The sequence below is a fragment of the Theropithecus gelada genome, chromosome 2, assembly GCF_003255815.1.
Source record: "Theropithecus gelada isolate Dixy chromosome 2, Tgel_1.0, whole genome shotgun sequence".
NCBI lineage: Eukaryota > Metazoa > Chordata > Mammalia > Primates > Cercopithecidae > Theropithecus > Theropithecus gelada.
Genome location: NC_037669.1, coordinates 174,758,273 through 174,776,363, shown reverse-complemented (window position 1 = coordinate 174,776,363; position 18,091 = coordinate 174,758,273). Strand labels below are relative to the sequence as shown.

The 18,091-nt window shown below is 39.9% G+C and overlaps 1 protein-coding gene across 5 annotated transcripts in view; it reads right to left on the bottom strand.

Moving 5' to 3' along the window:
* The window catches only part of CMC1 (C-X9-C motif containing 1), a 78,905-nt gene extending 63,578 nt beyond the window's left edge, over window positions 1–15,327 (bottom strand). The window contains exons 1-3 of one of the 5 annotated variants that reach the window (XM_025375509.1): window positions 15,117–15,321; window positions 3,791–3,887; window positions 3,115–3,149 (exon numbers count right to left, since the gene is read on the bottom strand). In XM_025375509.1, coding sequence (XP_025231294.1) covers window positions 3,115–3,149; window positions 3,791–3,887; window positions 15,117–15,135 — 151 coding nt within the window. In that variant the 5' untranslated portion in view covers window positions 15,136–15,321. Of the gene's footprint in view, window positions 1–3,114; window positions 3,150–3,790; window positions 3,888–15,027 lie in introns of all 5 variants that reach the window. The other 4 variants (XM_025375511.1, XM_025375510.1, XM_025375512.1 and 1 more) reach the window with 4 other exon arrangements.
* Between the last annotated feature and the right edge of the window lie 2,764 nt (window positions 15,328–18,091).

Sequence of the window (18,091 nt, the reverse complement as noted above, 5' to 3'; positions counted from 1 at the left end):
TACAGAAATCTGCACTCACAGTGGAAGATTTCAACCCATAACTATTAGAAATTAGGTTACTAAGCAGACAAAAAGATTCATAATTTTCTCTTTAAAGTTACTGTTCATCTTTCATTAGATTTCTATTGGTAAATGTGTCTTTCCATAAATAACCTGTTGTAATTATTTACTGCTAGTGTTTAGGTTCAACTGATTTTTTATGTTGTCCTTATAATCAATACAATTTTAATAATTTGACAACAGATTCTTTTCCAATTTCTATGTAGACAATCACAGAAACAGTTTTGCATCCTCTTTCTTAATTCTTGCTGGCTACATCCTTTAGAAAAGTGGTTAAGTAGTAACTAGCAAGACCTCTGTCTCGGATGCTCAAATTGTGTTTAAAATTTTTTCAGTTGTCACTATGCCGGTGTTTGCTTATGACTTGCCTCCCTTATGTTTGCATTGTTTAGGTGTTAAAGTTGTATTATTTAAACAATAAATTAGGGACCTTCCTCTCCCTTTATATTATCTAGAACATTGTGTATAAAACAAAGATTATTCTCAGTTCCTTGAAAGTTTGTTAAAGACCACCTGTGATGGTCAGTTTTATGGGTCAGTTTGGCTGGGTTATAGTCCCCAGTTATTCATGCAAACATTAATTCAGGTGATGCTGTGAAGGTATTTTGCACATATATGCATATATATGTGTGTGTGTATATATATACACGTTAAGATATATATGTTTTTTCCACCTACTGATTATTTCCATGGTGGAATCCTAACCGATACACAACCTATCAGGGCCTGCGTTTGGGGGTATGTATGTGTGTATGTGTAAGACACACAGGCACAAAGATAATTTTAACTTTTGTTTCAATTTTGTAAGGGCTTTTTACTTACTCTAGAGTCGGCTGAAGTTTTAGCAAGATTATATTTCTCAATGACACAATCTATTTCACTTAAATTTTCAAACAAAAAAATGATATGAAGGGGTTCACATAATTTTTTTTCTCTTTATGACACCTGTGGTTGTATTCTAATTTTCATTGCCTATATAAAGGTAGACAAACTATTTCTGTTATGAACCAGAGTATAAATATTTTAAGCTTTGCAGGCTACATATCATCTCTGTCATGTATGTGTGTATATATGTATTATATATATATGTGTGTGGATGTGTGTGTGTGTGTATATATATATATATATATTTTTTTTTTTTAAACAACCCTTCAAAAATGTTACTAACCGTTCCTAGCTTATAAGCCTTTCCAGATTTGGCCCATAGGCCTGAACTCTTCGCTATATCATTTATTTACACATTCTCTTTTTCCTTGGCTTTGCCAGAAGCCACTGGAAACAGGCCGGGCACAGTGGCTCACGCCTGTAATCCCAGCACTTTGGGAGGTTGAGGCGGGCGGATCACTTGAGGCCAGGAGTTCCAGACCAGCCTGGCCAATATGATGAAACCCTGTCTCTAGTGGAAAAAAACTACAAAAATCACCCAGGCGCGGTGGCACGCGTCTGCAGTCCCAGCTTCTCAGGAGGCTGAAGCAGGAGAATTGCTTGAACCCAGGAGGCGGAGGTTGCAGTGAGCCGAGATCATGCCACTGTGCTCCAGCCTAGGAGACAAGAGTGAGACTCTGTCTCAAAAAAAAGAGGAAACAAAACAAAGCACTGAGAAGGAACTGGAAGCATGGATGGAGAGAAAAGGACAAATTCAGAGGGAGTTCCTACAAGCCTGATGGTGCCTAAAGGGGCTGAGGGAACAGGATGATTCAAGGAGGACTCCTAGTTTTCTGGCTTCAAGTAAAAGGATATGACCATTTATTGAGCTAAGGAATACAAAAGAAGGATCAGGTAAGACAGACATTCAGTTGTGTACATGTTGAATTTGAAGGGACTGTGACACATCTTATAGAGTGGAAAGTTGATGCTTACTTACAGAGAAAAGAATAAAACTGAGACTATCCCTACAAATTCCTTTTTGCCTTGCCTACAGAATAAATCATAACTAGGCCTCAATAACTATTCAGTGTAATTACTAAACAGATTAGAAGATACTGGATTATACTGATCTATTTATAAAATCAATTTCAAACTGTTACTTTTTTTCACATATATAATTTTCATCTACACAACTTAGTCATAATGCATCCTGATGAATCTTCTCTTTGCTCTATAAATCTTTCAACTAGGTCTTAAATGACTAAGGCAATATTACTTTAAATCAATTCCTCGAATACAGACATAGATTTGTAATATCAAACCATTTTTCCAAAAATAAATTATAATAAAAATTTACCTACATTATGAATTCTAAGATATAATATTCCTATCAAACACATTTTTAAAACGTGTCAAGTTTTAAAACTTGATGGTTTGTCAAGGCATCTGATCATTCTTCTAAAACTTCCTAGGGCAAATAAATAATTCCAGAATTGTATTAATATTGATTTCAAATTTTCCAAATTTTGGTATTAAATCAGAAATGACAGTATTAAAAATATGAAAATTCTACTAAAGATTTTCCTACTTGATAGCATACCAGCCACTAAATATCAATGATTTATTAATTATAATTTTTGAAAAAGTTATCTTCAACATTACAAATATTATAGATATGGCAATTTTTATTCACAATATTACAAAGTGATTCTCTTAATCTCAATCTGGTGTATATATGTTATACATTTGTTCAGAGGTTGAAAAACTAAAAATTAAATTTTGAAAGTTTGCTACTGTATAGTCACATAAATTTATACTGAATTAATGAATCAGGATAACACCACCAGGGAAAATTTCCAAAGCTCTATGTTCTCAACATTCTATCATCACCTGGAAGTCAATTTTCACCTTTTTCACTGGCTGAATTTGTTAGCTCATATTTTGCTTTGGGGCTCATGTGTTCTTGCAATATGGCAGTACTAGATTATAAGGCTACTGACAACAGCACTTGCTATGAATCCACAAAGACAACAGTGAAGCAAATCAGAATATTACAGAGTCTTTAATAGGAAAGAATGTGATATATGAAGGGCAAGCTATGCCCTTTCAATAATGAAAACATTCTAATTTAACTAATTTGATACTTAGGTAATGCCACTTTTTAAAAAATTTACTAGTTACACTTACTTGTTCTTGAAGACAGTTTGGTGCTACCGTTTACTCTGTAGGAAAAACATGAAAAATGCTTGTAATAAACTTGCAACAATGTTCTCATTAGCAGTAGTTTCTATATTTGGGTCCCTTTTGTTTGTTTAGCTTTTTGGGGGGAGTATTTTTGGGGTTTTTTGGGGTTTTGTTTTTGTTTTTTGAGACACAGTACTACTCTGCCACCCAGGACAGGGCGCAATGGCGTGATCACAGCTCACTGCGGCTTCTGCCTCCCAGGTTTAAGTGATCCTCCTATCTCAGCCTCCCAAGTAGTTGGAAACACAGGCACACATCAATACATCAAGCTAATTTTTTTCTGTGTATTTTATAGAGATGGGATCTCACTATGTTTCCCAGGCTGGTCTCAAACTCCTGGACTCAAGTGATCCACCCACTTCAGCCTCCCAAATGCTGGGATTACAGGAGTGAGCTACCACCTTCTACTGGCCCCTCTTCTTTACTAGCTATGAAGAGCTTCAAAAGGCAGAGCCCCAGGAAGAAGGCATGATGTACAATATAATGAGACCAGAGTTCTCAATTGTTAGTTCTCACTAAGTGCTTCACACCAGGAATCTAGGCAGACACCAGTTTGCCTCAACAGCACAAAGATATGTATGCTCATGACCAGATATTCCTCTTGCCAGTGTGTTCATACCTTCTTGCTATAATGACAGAGTAAAATGAGGAAGGGTAAAGGAAGTGACATCTTAGAATAGGAAAATTCACCTTCTTCCCTTCAAGCCATACTTGAACTGACAAAACAAAAACAAAAAGGGAAATCAGGAGTAGGAGAGATGTTTTTTCCCTCACAATGCTCCAGCCTGTCTATGTCTGTGAAACCTGGAGATGAGGGCAATGAATATAAAGTCTTCATAACAGTTCTCGCAGGTATTTTGATTTCATTTTGCAGATAAAGAAGTAGAGGCTCACAGAGGTGAAATGAACCAAGCCTCTAATAAAGTGCCAATGCCAAGATCATGTAACCTAGGTTCTAAACCTTCAATGACACCACCATGCACATCGAGTGGTGGCCTTAGGACATTTAAGCAAACAAGGCTAAGTGAGCTTCCACCGTTATGCTGAAGCAGGGAAACAACACTTAGACAGTAAGTTTGTGATTCAGAAGCACCACTTGAATAAGCAATATTCAAAAATTCATAGTTCTCAATTTTTTATCAGAAAGTAAAATCAAAGGGAATTCTGATTCTGCTTCCTACCATGGGAAAAAAAAAAATGTTTTAAAGCAAGAGGAGCAATTTGTCAGTTGGTTGAAAAACACATTTAAAGGGAATAAACATCAAATATTAGGTCAGCCACTAACAATCTAATTTTGTATAAGCTCAAACGCTTACAAAATACGGAAAGTACATCAGTGAGGTAGATGTGCCTATTTCTGCTTAGCTTCTGGGTCAAGTACCACCCATATCCCACAATAGTATGCTTCATCTGAGCTTCTCTGTCCTATCAGCTTTCACTGTTAATTAACCACCTTGTTCACACTAGATGTGCCCATTTCCCAATAGCACCTATTTCTTGGACCTCAGATTCTGCAGTTTGCTAGGTGTGAAAACTTCCTCTTCCACCCACACTGCTTTAACCAAGAAGAGGCCAGAAAGGGACAACATATTTAAAAGTATACTAAAGCAGGAAATTAACTTATGCAATAAGACATGCCAATTTTAGAACTGTGTTACAACCGCCATTGTGGCCATAATTTCTTAAATGAACAAGTTTCACATTTACTTTATTTGGTAAAACTTCAAGACTGTCTTTGCCTCTACAAGCACAATTTCCCACTGATATCCGGTAGAAAATCAGCAGTGTTATGGGACAGGAGCAGACATTTGACAAAGTAATAAATGACAGCATACCTGTGGCCTTCTTAGCAATACATTGCCTGATTTACTTTTTTTTCTCATATGAATCTAGAAGACTGTGTAATATTCTCAACACTATGAATGTTCCTCAAGCCTCTGTCCACCCTGTTACTACTGGTTCTTCTTTTATCTTACAATATTTCATAGAATTCCTATAAAGAAAATATAATACTTTGATACTGGGATAGGAGAATTATTTTTATATTGAAGGGTTTTTCACTTTAATTTCAAAGACTCAGCCTTTGCTCAAATCACATCATCTTTCTTGGTATGGCTTCAGAGCTAATCTGAAGTAAACATGAAAACCAGTTCCATAATATAACTGTTTTGGGGTGGGAGCAATATGGTTTGCCCCCACCAAATCTCATGTTGAAATTTGATCTCTAGTGTGGCAGTGTAAGGAGGTGGCGTCCAGTGGGATGTGTTTGGGTCATGAGGGCAGACATCTCATGAATGACTTTGTGCCCTTCTAGCAGTAAGGAATTCCTGCTCTTGCTAGAGTGGACTAGTTCTTCAGAGTGGGCTGGTTCTCAGAGAAACTGACTAGTTCCCAAGAGACCGGGTTGTTGTAAAAGTCAGTATGCCTCTCACGTTTGGTCCCTCTCCACACATGCTCACTTCCTCTTTGGTCTTCTCTGCCATGTTCTGACACAGCATAAATGCTCTCATCAGAAGCCAAGCAGATGCCATGCTTCCTGTATAGCTTGCAGAACTGTGAGCTAAATACACCCCTTTCTTTACAAATTAGTCATCCTAAGGTATTCCTTTATAGCAACACAAAACACACCAAGACAAGGGAAGAGGCAGCATTTCCCAGGATGATCATCTATCACCTTCACCAGACTGTCTCTGGTTAAACTTTGGCTGAAATTCAATTTAACTTTCAGAACAAAGATTTGCCAAAATGAGGGTATTAAGATGAGTGTACTGAAGAATCTGGAAGGAAATCTTAAAGGGGTTTCAAAAATATCCTGAACAATGGTAACAATATTAGAAGTATACACACTTTCAAGGTAATATCTGCACTTAATCCTCCTGGGGCAATCCCACAAGGTTCCACCTTTAAAGATGGTGTTTATGATACTGAGTTCTCAATGCTCCTCTCCATCTCCAACTCTCTACATTTTCAACTACCTACTGGTGGTTTCTAAGTCCTACCAGCATCTCAATTCCAACTTAAATTTTCTACAATGTAAACCCTCATTTTGCCAACCTAGTGGTTATTTTACCCTTCTTACCTGAAAAATCAGCTTACAGCTATATAGTACACAGAAGCAACACGATAGTATTTACAGAAAGAAGAAAAGGGTGGTGGATGGAACTGGTTTACAAACATCATCTCATTTAGAAGCAGGTATAAAGAAACTAAGACTCAGAAAGCTCAAAGCAATCGTGCATTACCCAGCAAGTAACAGGTAAAGCCAAACTCTAGTTCAATCTCGGTCTTTATTTTCCATCTTCTACCTCTTATTTTTTGTTATCAAAGTTTACTTATTTAAAACTCAGTTCAACATTTCTCCATCCCAAAGTTCTTCCTGACCTCAGCACTAAAATGTGATTTCTCCTTTCTCTAACCCCAAGATTTTGCCTGCACTCGTTCTGTTTCTGTAACCACACCTGGACTTAAACACATCATATCACACTATATATGCAATCTTCTCCTGCTAGATCACTGGTTGGCGTGAATTGAATTGTGTTTACCATTCTCCAAATTCATATGTTGAATCCCTAACCTCCAATGTGACTGTATCTGGAGACAGTGCTTTTGAGAGGTAATTAAGGTCAAATGAGGTCATAAAGGTGAGGCCTTAATTCGATAGGATTAGTGGCCTCATAAGAGGCAGAGGGCTCTCTCTTCTTCTCCCTCTCTCCTCTTCCTCCTCCAACCTCCTCTTCCCCCATCCCTCCCCGCTCACCACCATGTAAACACACAGGGAGAAGGCAGCCATCTGCAAGTCAGGAAAAGAGTCCTTGCCAGCAACCAAATCTGCCTGCACCTTGGTCTTGAATTTCCTAGTCTCTAGAATAGTAAAAAAATTAATGTACATTTTTTAAGCCACCCAGTCTATGTTGTGTGGGTCATTCAGTCAGTCTACGAGATTTTATTATGGCAGCCTGAGTAGACTAAGAAAGATTTCAGTACCAGAAGCTCTCAACCTTGGCTGTACCAAAGAACCACCTGAGAGGACTGTACAAAATTCTTAATGCTTGGGCCCCACCCCCGACCAGTTAAATCAGAAATGCTGGGGTAAAAGCCAGGCATTGATATTTTTTAAGGCTCCCCAAATAATTATAATATGCAGCTAGACTGAGAACTACTGCGAGTAACAGTTAAGTTTAATGAGGTCAGAGACCACGTCTAACTCATCTTTGTAATTCCCTCTAACTCCTAGCATATGGTAAATATGCAATAAAATTGTTTTAATGCTTAACAAATGACACATATATTTAAAAGATTTTTTAGTATTTGATAGTTACAGATATACTGTAAACAAATACATATGTACCTATTATGTACCAATCACCACACCAGGAATTGTGTATACAATAATGAATCAGTCAAGCAAGGTTCCTTATTCTGCAGCATAAACATGTGACACTCTACATTCCAATTAGTCATGTTTAGGTAATTAACGTATCTTTTGATCTGTAAGAATCTCCCTGTAACAGTTCTTTAGCAGAACACAATGCAGGATGGTAAACACCACATTCTTAACAATTTTTTCCTTCAATCTTCTTACTTAAAAATGCAAAAATAGGCCGGGCGCAGTGGCTCACGCCTGTAATCCCAGCACTTTGGGAGGCCAAGGCGGGTGGATCATCAGAGGAGATCAAGACCATCCTGGCTAACACAGTGGAAGCCTGTCTCTACTAAAAATACAAAAAAAAATTAGCCAGGCATGGTGGCAGACACCTGTAGTCCCAGCTACTTGGGAGGCTGAGGCAGGAGAATGACGTGAACCCAAGAGGCGGAGCTTGCAGTGAGCCGAGATCTGGCCACAGCACTCCAGCCTGGGCGACAGAGTAAGACTCTGTCTCAAAAAAAAGAAAAAATGCAAAAAATAGAATAGGGGATTGTGGGGGAGAATGTTAACTTGGGTATCAATAGTTTTATTTAGGTACAATTTTGTTTGGTCTACTTATATCAAGTACAAGGTAATACTTCTCATATTTTTGACCTCTACAGATATCAAAAACACAGAATTTTACACATATGATTTTAACACCCCAAACAAAAAATTAAAAAAGATACTAATCCAGGCAACCAGATATAATCTTGAATTTATTTCTGTGTGGAGTCAAGAACCCCTTGAGACCTAGGACAAGTATTAATATTTAGAATCACAGAAGTTTAAGGTTTGAAGCAACCTTAGCGATTACCTGATATCCCTTTCCCTACTTCTCATCCTCAAATCTCATATTATGTCATTAAGGACAGGTTAATGACAAAGTCTGAAACAATAAGTCAGGCTTACTAACTCCCAAATTCGGTGTTGATTCCACAACAGTACACTGCCTCCCTGGGAGTAGGTGGCCAATCCTCTATAATCTAGGTGAAATTAACTGACCTATCCTTTTACCTAGTCTCTAACGAATTTAAAGAGGTGGATTCGTATGAAAAATATTACACAGGTAGAATATTCCTATTCTTCAAGTCATGTTTTTCTTTATTTCTCCAATTATTTGTTACATATAGGCACATCATATCTGTAGGTTTCCTTTTATTCATCAAAGAAAAGGACTTTGTATCTAAAATACGATATTTTGGTGGAGTTTTTAATCCTAAACCTTAACAAAAAATTTTTAACTGGAGGTGGTAGCAATCAGGAAAAGCCCCCTAAGAAACTGATTTTAAATTGAGTTGTGGAAATGAACAAGAATTCGGTGGACTTGGGGGTAGGGAAGACGGGGGAAATTCTAGAGAGAACAGTATATACGATGGCCTAGAAAACAACAAAAAAAGTACAGCTTAGCCTACCTTAGGTATATCTTAAGCCAGTGTTATTCAAACTTGTTAACCACAACCTGTGACACTTTACTGGATGCAGTACACACACCTGTGTGTATGTAAACATGTGTGCAAATACCCATTCCTATCTGACCTGTCACAATCTGAAATCTCACTGTCCTAAGATTCCTAATAGATTCAAGATAAATTATTTTTAGGGCAGAGCTGGTATCCCTCCTGCAGCAGAGAATGTTGGAGCATTCATACCTGCAACCTTATTAGGACTGCCCCTGGCCATGGTAGCCCTTTGCTGTTTTCCTTGCTGCTGTCCCTCTCCCAACTCCTGCAGTTACCAATGACTGAAAAGTGGCACGAAAGCCCAGCTCCCTTGCCTCCAAGGCACAATAAACTGTATGTACCATGTGGTACACCAGAGCTGATTAGGCTAAGACCTGAAACCACATCCTTGCTCAGATTTTTCCCCTTCCCTCTCCTATTTTCCTTACTCTGTTACAGGGTTTTTTCGTGGTTTTTTTTTTTTTTTTTTTTTTTCCTAAAGGCAATCCATTAATAAATCACCCAAATTATATTCAGTTCTAGTGACCAGCTCTTACTCTCTAATACTGTGCCCATCTAAAAGGAACCAGGGCTTCTCAGAGAAATAAGTAATTCTACGGATTGGCCAGGGTAGGTACAAGATGAAGCAGTGATATCTTGTATGAGGGAATAAAAAGAAAATGCTCAAAAAAATGGTGACAGCACATGACAAAGATCCAGAAGCTAGTTTGAAGGGAACTCTGGCCAAATCTGGGGAAACTCGAGCACAAAAAATAATTATGTACATTAAAAGAGTATAAACCATTGAAAATACAGGAATTCATGAGTCCTTACCAAAAATACCAATAATAAATTCACAAATAAATGAAAATGAAACAAAGCAATCTCTTGCTTACAGTAAAATGTCAACAACCATCTAGTAAATGTGAAGGGAGTGTGCTGGAGGTAGAAAATCATTATTTTGCAACCATTATGGGAAAGACTGAATCAGGTAAAAAAAAAAAAAAAAAAAAAAAAAAAAAAATGAACCCTAAATCAAAGGGAAATATTTGATGAGAAGCAAATATTTACAAGGTCTTAACCTTCCCACAGATTAGTTTTTAATTGCAAAACAGAGAAAATACACAACAAAACAGGGCAAAACCTTGAGTGGGCAATCAAAATTAACATCACCTATGAGAAACAGATACCATGTGCCTCCAGATGGGATACTCTGGAAAGACACATCACATATGCAGTATGTGGCTGAGATCAAGGTTATTCTTGATCTAAAGAAAAGTCAGATCAACACAAAATGAAGAGAGTTCTGTTTGTCACTGCCTTACCTAAAAGCTTGCAGTGTCTTCCCATTGTTTTTAGTATAAAATTCAAAATCCTTAAAATGGTTTACAGGTCATTTCATGCTTCAGAACTGAACTCCCAACCCCTACCCCACTGCCATGGCACACACTCCCCTCTTTGATCTCCATTTTTCTTTCTTATGGTCTTTGCTTAAGGCTGTGTTTTTCAAATTTCACAGAACAACCATCAGAGAGTTGTTAATCTAATGAGACAAAAATAATGTATTTTCTATGGCAAATACACTTTTAATTTATAAATATACAAAATGTAGATGTTAAACAAGTCTTTTTTCTTTCGTTCTGAGCCACCAATGTAATTTATGTCTAACAAGATACTCTAGAGATATAGCGGCAATAATAAAATCAAAATTTTTCTTATAGGCCAGGCAAAGTGGCTTATGCCTATAATCCCAGCACTTTGGGAGGCCAAGGCAGGCAGAGCACTTGAGCCCAGGAGTTCAGGACCAGCCTGAGCAACACGGCGAAACCCCATCAAAACAAAAATAAAAAACAAAATATTTTTCTAATCAACTCCACAACCTTTTACATAGTAAACACACAATTCTCAAAAAAGATTCTTCAAGTTTGTTTAGATGTCTAACTTAAAAAGTAAAATTTTCTAGTAAATGTAAGTGCTAGTACTGTGCCTGTACCCCTAAAGCTAATTTACCTACATTCCCACAGGAACCACTAAAAGAACCCCCACTTGGAGTACTGAAACCCAAATGCTCCAAGAATATCCATAATGAAATCCTCCCAAGACACATATACCTTAAACACCTTCTCATAGAATGTCATGAAATTCGTGACCCCACTTTCCACCCCCTAAACCCTATCTCTGTCCCACTTCCTCCTTTTATTAGGTCCCCGGAAGAAAACAGCAACAGAAGGACACAGGGACACACACACACCTGATTAAGGAAACTTCCCTTAGGCTGCCATGCCCCATCCTGCATAAGTAGAGAAGGAATCCATGTTGACACAGGGAAGAGAACCTAACTAAAATGGGGAAAGGTCAAAGAAGGGAGAAAGGAATTACTTCTAGTTGATAGAGAAAGTGAAAAATCAGATTTATCAGGTGCAGGTTTCTATGGGCCATCATCTGAGAATAAAATCATGTCTGAAAATTTGTCCAGAACGTGGCAATAAGCAAAGAGTGTTATTACTGCTACATTAACAAAAAGGAAAACAGTGTAAATAAAACTACGTGTAAGCTTGTAACCTGCATTTCATCATTGGGTTCACAGTTTCTTGAGGAAAACAGAGACCCTACAAAGTTAATTAAAAGTTCCTGCCAAATGAAAATAAAGCTTCTATAAAGATCACAGAAAATACAAAATACACCAATAGGAAAACAGATTTTGCTAAACAAACCTCATTTGGTGTATCTATTATTCATTTACTCAATATGGGCAAATACCATCGTGGGCTGTACAAAGCAGTAAAACATCAAAATGTGAAACTAAGCTTCAACGTACGAACCAAATAAACACGAAATTTAAAAACAAAACAAAAAACAAAACAAACAAACAAAAAAAAAAACTGGCTTCCATACACTTTATTCTGGAATTTAGACAGACAAAACAATTTAGGGGAAAAAAAAAAATCTTTCTACTTGCTGACTCCACTTTTTTACTTTCCATGGCTTCCATTCCTTCCTTTGATGAAGTTTCCAATAATCACATTGTTAGATTCGACCATGACCTTCCACCTAGCTGCTGACGTAAAAAAAACTGGAATTATCCCTATTTCCCCCCTTTCTTGTTTTTGTTTGTTTGTTTGTTTGGAGATGAATTATCCCTATTTCCTCCTTTTTTTTTTTTTTTTTTTTTTTTTGAGACAAAGTCTCACTCTGTGGCCCAAGCTGGAGCGCAGTGGCGCAATCTCGGCTCACTGCAACCGCTGCCTTCCAGGCTCAAATTCTCATGCCTCAGCCTCCCGAGTAGCTGGGACTATAGGTGTGCACCACCACGCCTGGCTAATTTTTTTGTATTTTAGTAGAGACGAGTTTTCAACATGTTGCCCAGGTGGTCTCGAACTCCTGAGCTCATGCAATCCGCCTGCCTCGGCCTCCCAAAGCGTTGGGATTATGGGCATGAGCCACGGTGCCCAGATGCTATTTCCTCCCTTTCTCTCACCATCCTTATTCAATGCAACAGCAGGTCCTGTCAATTTCTCCTCATGATGCTGTATATTTCTGTCCATCTTTCTATTACCATCTCTGGCTAAGATACAAACATATTTGGCCTGGACTACTGCTCCCATCTCTTAACCTGTCTCCCTTCTGCCACTTATTACCTGACCCCTCTACAATGCATGCTACCACTGTAGTCAGGGTAATAAACACACAAATTATGTTACTGCCCTCTTTAAAAGATTCTAAAGGCGTTTGATGACATTAGAAATAATCCAAATGTTTTATTATCACAGCCAGCCTTTGAGGCCTTGCAGCCTCTGCAATATCTAGGCATTTAGCTACCACCCACTTTCCCAGTATCTTTCCTTATGGATCCCCTCCACACTCTGACCCACATTCAAGTTAAATATTTGCTACTTGATGGCCTAGCACACTCTGCCTAGCTTCCTCTCATCCCTCAGATTCCAATTCAAATGACATTTCCTCATAAAGCTCTTCACTGACTAATCTCTTCACCATCTACCACATGACATTATTTTCTTCATGTTTATCACAATCTGTAAAAATGTGTGTGTGTGTGTGTGTGTGTGTGCCCACGCACGTGTCTGTGTAGAAGGAGAAGGGGGTGTTAATTGTCTTTTTCTACCACTAGATAAGCTTTATTGGAAGCAGGGATTTTGTTTGTCCTATATACTACTGTTCCCTAGGGTCCAGAACAATACAGGCCATATACCAGACACTCAACAAGTCTTTGTTTAATTAATACTCAAAAGGTGGCATGGTCTACAGCGCTGGACTGGAAATGAAATTACCTAGGTTCTAACCAGACTTAATTCAACCAGCAACTAGCTGTGCAGCCTTGGGTACAACACAAGATTGGAGTGGCTTATGAGTAACTGGAAGGTAAGCAAGTGAAGACAGCAAGTATGAAGATTTTTCTCCCAAATTTCCTTGTCTAAATTCAAAAATTATAGATATATGGAAATCTTTAACCTCTCTCAGTCTCAATCTCCTCATCTATATGAGATGACTTTATATGTCACTTCAAGTTCAGAAATACCATAATTAGGCTGGGTGTGGTGGCTCACACCTATAATCCCAGCACTTTGGGAGGCCGAGGCAGGCGGATCACTTGAGGTCAGGAGTTCCAGGCCAGCCTGGCCATCATGGCAAAACCCCATCTCTACTAAAAATACAAAAATTAGCCGGGCGTGGTGGCGGGTGCCTGTAATCCCAGCTACTCGGGAGGCTGTGGTGGGAGAATTGCTTGAACCCAGCAGGCGGAGGTTGCAGTGAGACGAGATCGTGCCACTGCACTCCAGCCTGGGCTACAGAGTGAGACTCCGTCCCACTAAAATAAAAAATAATAAAAAAAAAAAAAGAAATACCATAAATTATATGGGACTAAACCTGAACCTTCCTTACTCACCCCTCACTTACACCCTACCCCTTCTACCTTCAAGAACGAAATCATAGTAGTCATCCTGAAACCAAGCATCGCACAGTGCACTTTATTATCTAAACCTTTGCTCATGGAGCTGCTCTTCTCCAGTTCCAAACACTGGAAATTCCATCCCTCAAAGCCCAGATCAACTGCTGTTTCATAATCACCGAGTCCAAAATGAACATGATCATTGTGTTCCAAAACTCCTCTATGCTTCAAATTAGAGTATTCCCTGATCTACCACTACCTGCTGGACTAGTCACTTAACTTCTCTTCGCCTCGGTTTCCTAATCTGTAAAATGGAGCTAAAGGAACCTACCATATCACATACTGTTGGATAACAGAGAACACTTAGCATGGTAATAACGTGTTCAATTAAAACATTATTTCTGTGCTACATATATTTTTCATGCTCCTTGAAGGCTCCGAAAGAGCATTTCCCATTTCTGAATCTCCCAAGTTTGACGCCATTTCACCTCTCAATGTTTTGACTTTTTGTATCCATAAAATGAAAGAAATGGACTAGACCAATTACCATTCCCTCCAAAACTGTTATCTATTCCCTTGCAAGAATAGCCTAAAGCAAAGATACTGCAGGTCACCTTTCACAAGGACGGGAATTCGAGGGGACGTAAACTATTGCTGCAAACGGAAGTGGTTGGAAGCAAGAAGATTAAAACAACATTCAAGACTTTGAAGATCCTTCCCAAAGAAACTGACTCTTGCCACAGTGATGGATCCTTTGAAATGTGTTTTTAAGTTGGGTTACAAGGATGAACTCGGGGTCCATGAACTCCCAAACAGAAATGTAAAACTGTGCGCCAGAACAAATATAAAAATTTTTCTGGGGCCAGAGTGTCTGCACCATACATTAAATGAGTCTGTGCCCTTAAGGGGCGAAAAGAGGGTGACAATGAAGAGACGAGTCGCGTTAAGTAAGAAACCACAATGCATGAGAGTTTAGACAACAAAAGCAACCTCAGCTAACCATAACCCCCAACAAGTGAGAAGATGACCTAAGACTGGGTGAAGCAGACGCCGAGCGTGAGGAGACGCTGGTGGAAGCAATGCCACCCAAAGCTCTGCACCTTTCCCAGGTCGGTCTCCAGCCCGCACGGCCCGCGGTGTGAGACCCAGGGCAAAGCCCCTCAGCAAACCCCGTTTCCCGCCCCGGTACCTGCGGGGTCGAGCGCCATCTCGGCGGGCCGAGAAGAAGCCGGCCGTTTGGCGGCTCCGGGGCAAGCGGGGAGGGGAGTGGAGGGGAGTGGCTTGGGCTCGGACGCACGTGCGACCTCCTGGAGCTTCCCACAACAGAAACGTGGGCCCTTGGCATAGCACAGCCAGGTCCCTTTCCCTCTTCCTTCCCAGGTTCCTACTTCCGCCGCCCGTTGCGCCTGCGCTCTGCCGGCCCCGCCCCAATCCTGTAACTAGAGTGGAACTGACTTCTCAGAGGGAATGACCAGAGAAGGGGGCGTGGCTGCGCTCCTTCGGGGCGGGACCGTGCAGGACCGCGCAGCCTCGCTTCGGGAGGCCTGAGCACCGGTTGTAGACCCGGGTCTGCAGTGACTGGAGCCGGACCTGCAGGACTTTGGGACTGCGCCTCACACGGTAACTGGGTCAAAGTCCGAGCCCCGCCACTCACACCCGCCTTCGGAGAACCAAATGAATCATCCAGTTCCTTTTCTTTTCTTCGTTAACGTTCATTCATTCATAAATATCTATTTCATGCCTACCAAGTTCCAGCCACGGTTCTGAATACGAGGGGAAAATAACAATAAAATAACTTCCCTGTTCTCAAGGAGCAGTGTGGCAGAGGAGACAAATAAAAGCCACACGCTGAAAAATGTGATAAACGCCACAGGCACTAGATGTGCACAGCTTGTTCTACCATAAAGGCAGTATGGTATGTGCAATATCGTTATTTCTCCTTCCAATTAGGCTGTGGCTCTCCTAGGGGTTAAAATGTGGGCTCTAGAAGTACCTCTATGTTGTGAAATAATATCCCCAGGGCGTACAGTCTGATTTGGGTGACGTTACAAATCCCGCCTCTATCAGTAAAAGCTGTGTTTTGTGAGAATAAAATGAAGGAAGGTAATAGCCGTGCCGCTGAAGACCCCCTACTAACGTCTTCTCAGTAGAAGAAACTTTCTAGGTGGCACTTAGATTCATTTCCACTCACAAACCAGCCTTCAGAAGGGCTTTCTTGTCAAATTCACGTTTAACTGGCTCGAGCCACCAAAGGGGGAGGTGTGGCCTGGGACAGATGGGACAGATGTTTAGAAAAACAAGGAGCAGCTGCTTCTTCCCTGCAAGGGATTTAGGGCTTTCAAAATGATCCCCTCCCCACCTACCTGCAGTCCCTCCTCCCCTGCTGCTGCTTCCGCCTGGTCAGTTGGCAGAAAAGCTGAGGCAGTTGAGCGGGGCTGGGAAAGTGGGTCTCTGCTCAGCAGGTCTTCCGTTTAAGGGCCTATTTGGGCATAACGGCCCTTATTACAGCTGTAGGTTGAGGTGCCAAGGTGAAGAATTAACGTTTCACTCACCCAGCCGGGGAATCAGGTCCTTTTCCTTGTATGTTTTGTAAATGTGCTTAGAAATACACCAGAATGACTCTGGTGTGCCTCTTTTATTCTTCTGAAGGTGAAGGATTTTAGAAAGCTAAAGCAAATCTTTTTGAGGAGATGGAGTATTAAAACACGGGTCAGACACCCATATTCAAGTATTAAACTAAATCTTTCTATATGCAAAAGGGTATTATGGTAAAGGGGGAAAGTTTGATCTGTTAGCGACTTGAGCAAGTTCTATCATTTTTCTGGACTTTGGTTTCCAATTTGAAAGACTGTTCTGAGGAATAAATGTGATATCATATAACGCCTTTGAAAGACATTAAAGGACCACTTCTACCATTTTTGCCAGAGCTATCACTTGAAACATTACTATTTAACATTTGTTTTTAAATCAACTCACTTTTTAAAAACAGTTAACTAGGCGCTATTTACTTTAGCCTTATCCTAAGCAACAGTATCTGTAATATCATGGGTTTTGTGTACCCCATAGAGTGAACTGTTAGAAGTATCACACCAGGAGAAGCACTAGCAAAAATAGCAGCCCAATGCCTGATACATATAGTATATCTCTCTCTATTCCCATGTTAAACTAGATACTTTGGGGGGAAACTGAGTCTTTACAATCTATAACTAGGGAAGATAAGTCATTTTTTTAAGTTAAGCAAATGTAATTGGCAATTAAAAACAGAAGACATTTCCTGAGGCATTGCATTATTAATAGGCAATTCTTTGGGTCGTAACTGCAATAGGAGCTCAAGCAAAGAGGAGAGGATATCATCCTGGAAATTAGGAACAGTGTCTTACCCAATTGTGATCCCTAGAGCTCAGACAACATCTGGTAACTGGTGACCCCACAAAAGCCTTTCTCAAAGGATTGAATGCCGCAATGGTTAGGAAAGACTTCAAAGGTAAGTTAGAAGTTATGCTTCACCTTGAAAGATGGGTAGAAAGAGTAGACAGAAAAAAGGGCATCTCATGGTGGGAGAAAAATGAGAGCAAAAGCGTCTGGGATTTGAACTGTTCTTGAAGGAGCATGGTGGAGCATGGCAGAGTGCAGGCTAAGGAATGGAACCATATGAACAAAAGCACAGGGGTGGGAAGCACCCGGCTGTGTGGCAGGAAGCACCGGGCTGTGTGGCAGGCATGTGCTGGGCAATGCTTGAAACTACTTCAATGCATTTGAGGATTTGGGAAGCTAGGACAGTTATGCATTGGCTAGAAAAGGCCAGATTCCCACAGTCTTAAACACTAGACAGAGGTGTTTGAATGTGTTTGAATAAGCAACCAGAATCTGTTGAAGGTTAAAATATAGGAAAAGAGCATTGTGGTCAACATTTTCTAAAGGTGTTTTATAAAAGTTTTGTGCAGGATGAATTTAGGTAGCGAGGAAAGAGCTAAAAGGCAAGCAGAAAAGTAAGGGGACTATTGTACTGGTTTAGGCAAGATCTGAAAAGAGCTGGAACTGGGATATATAAAAATGTAAAAGGATGGATGTGAGAGTAATTGCAAAGAAAGAATCTACCCTTTGAAATTGGATTTAGGAGACTAGGACAAAGAGTCAAGATATCTGGATAATTCCTTTTTTTGG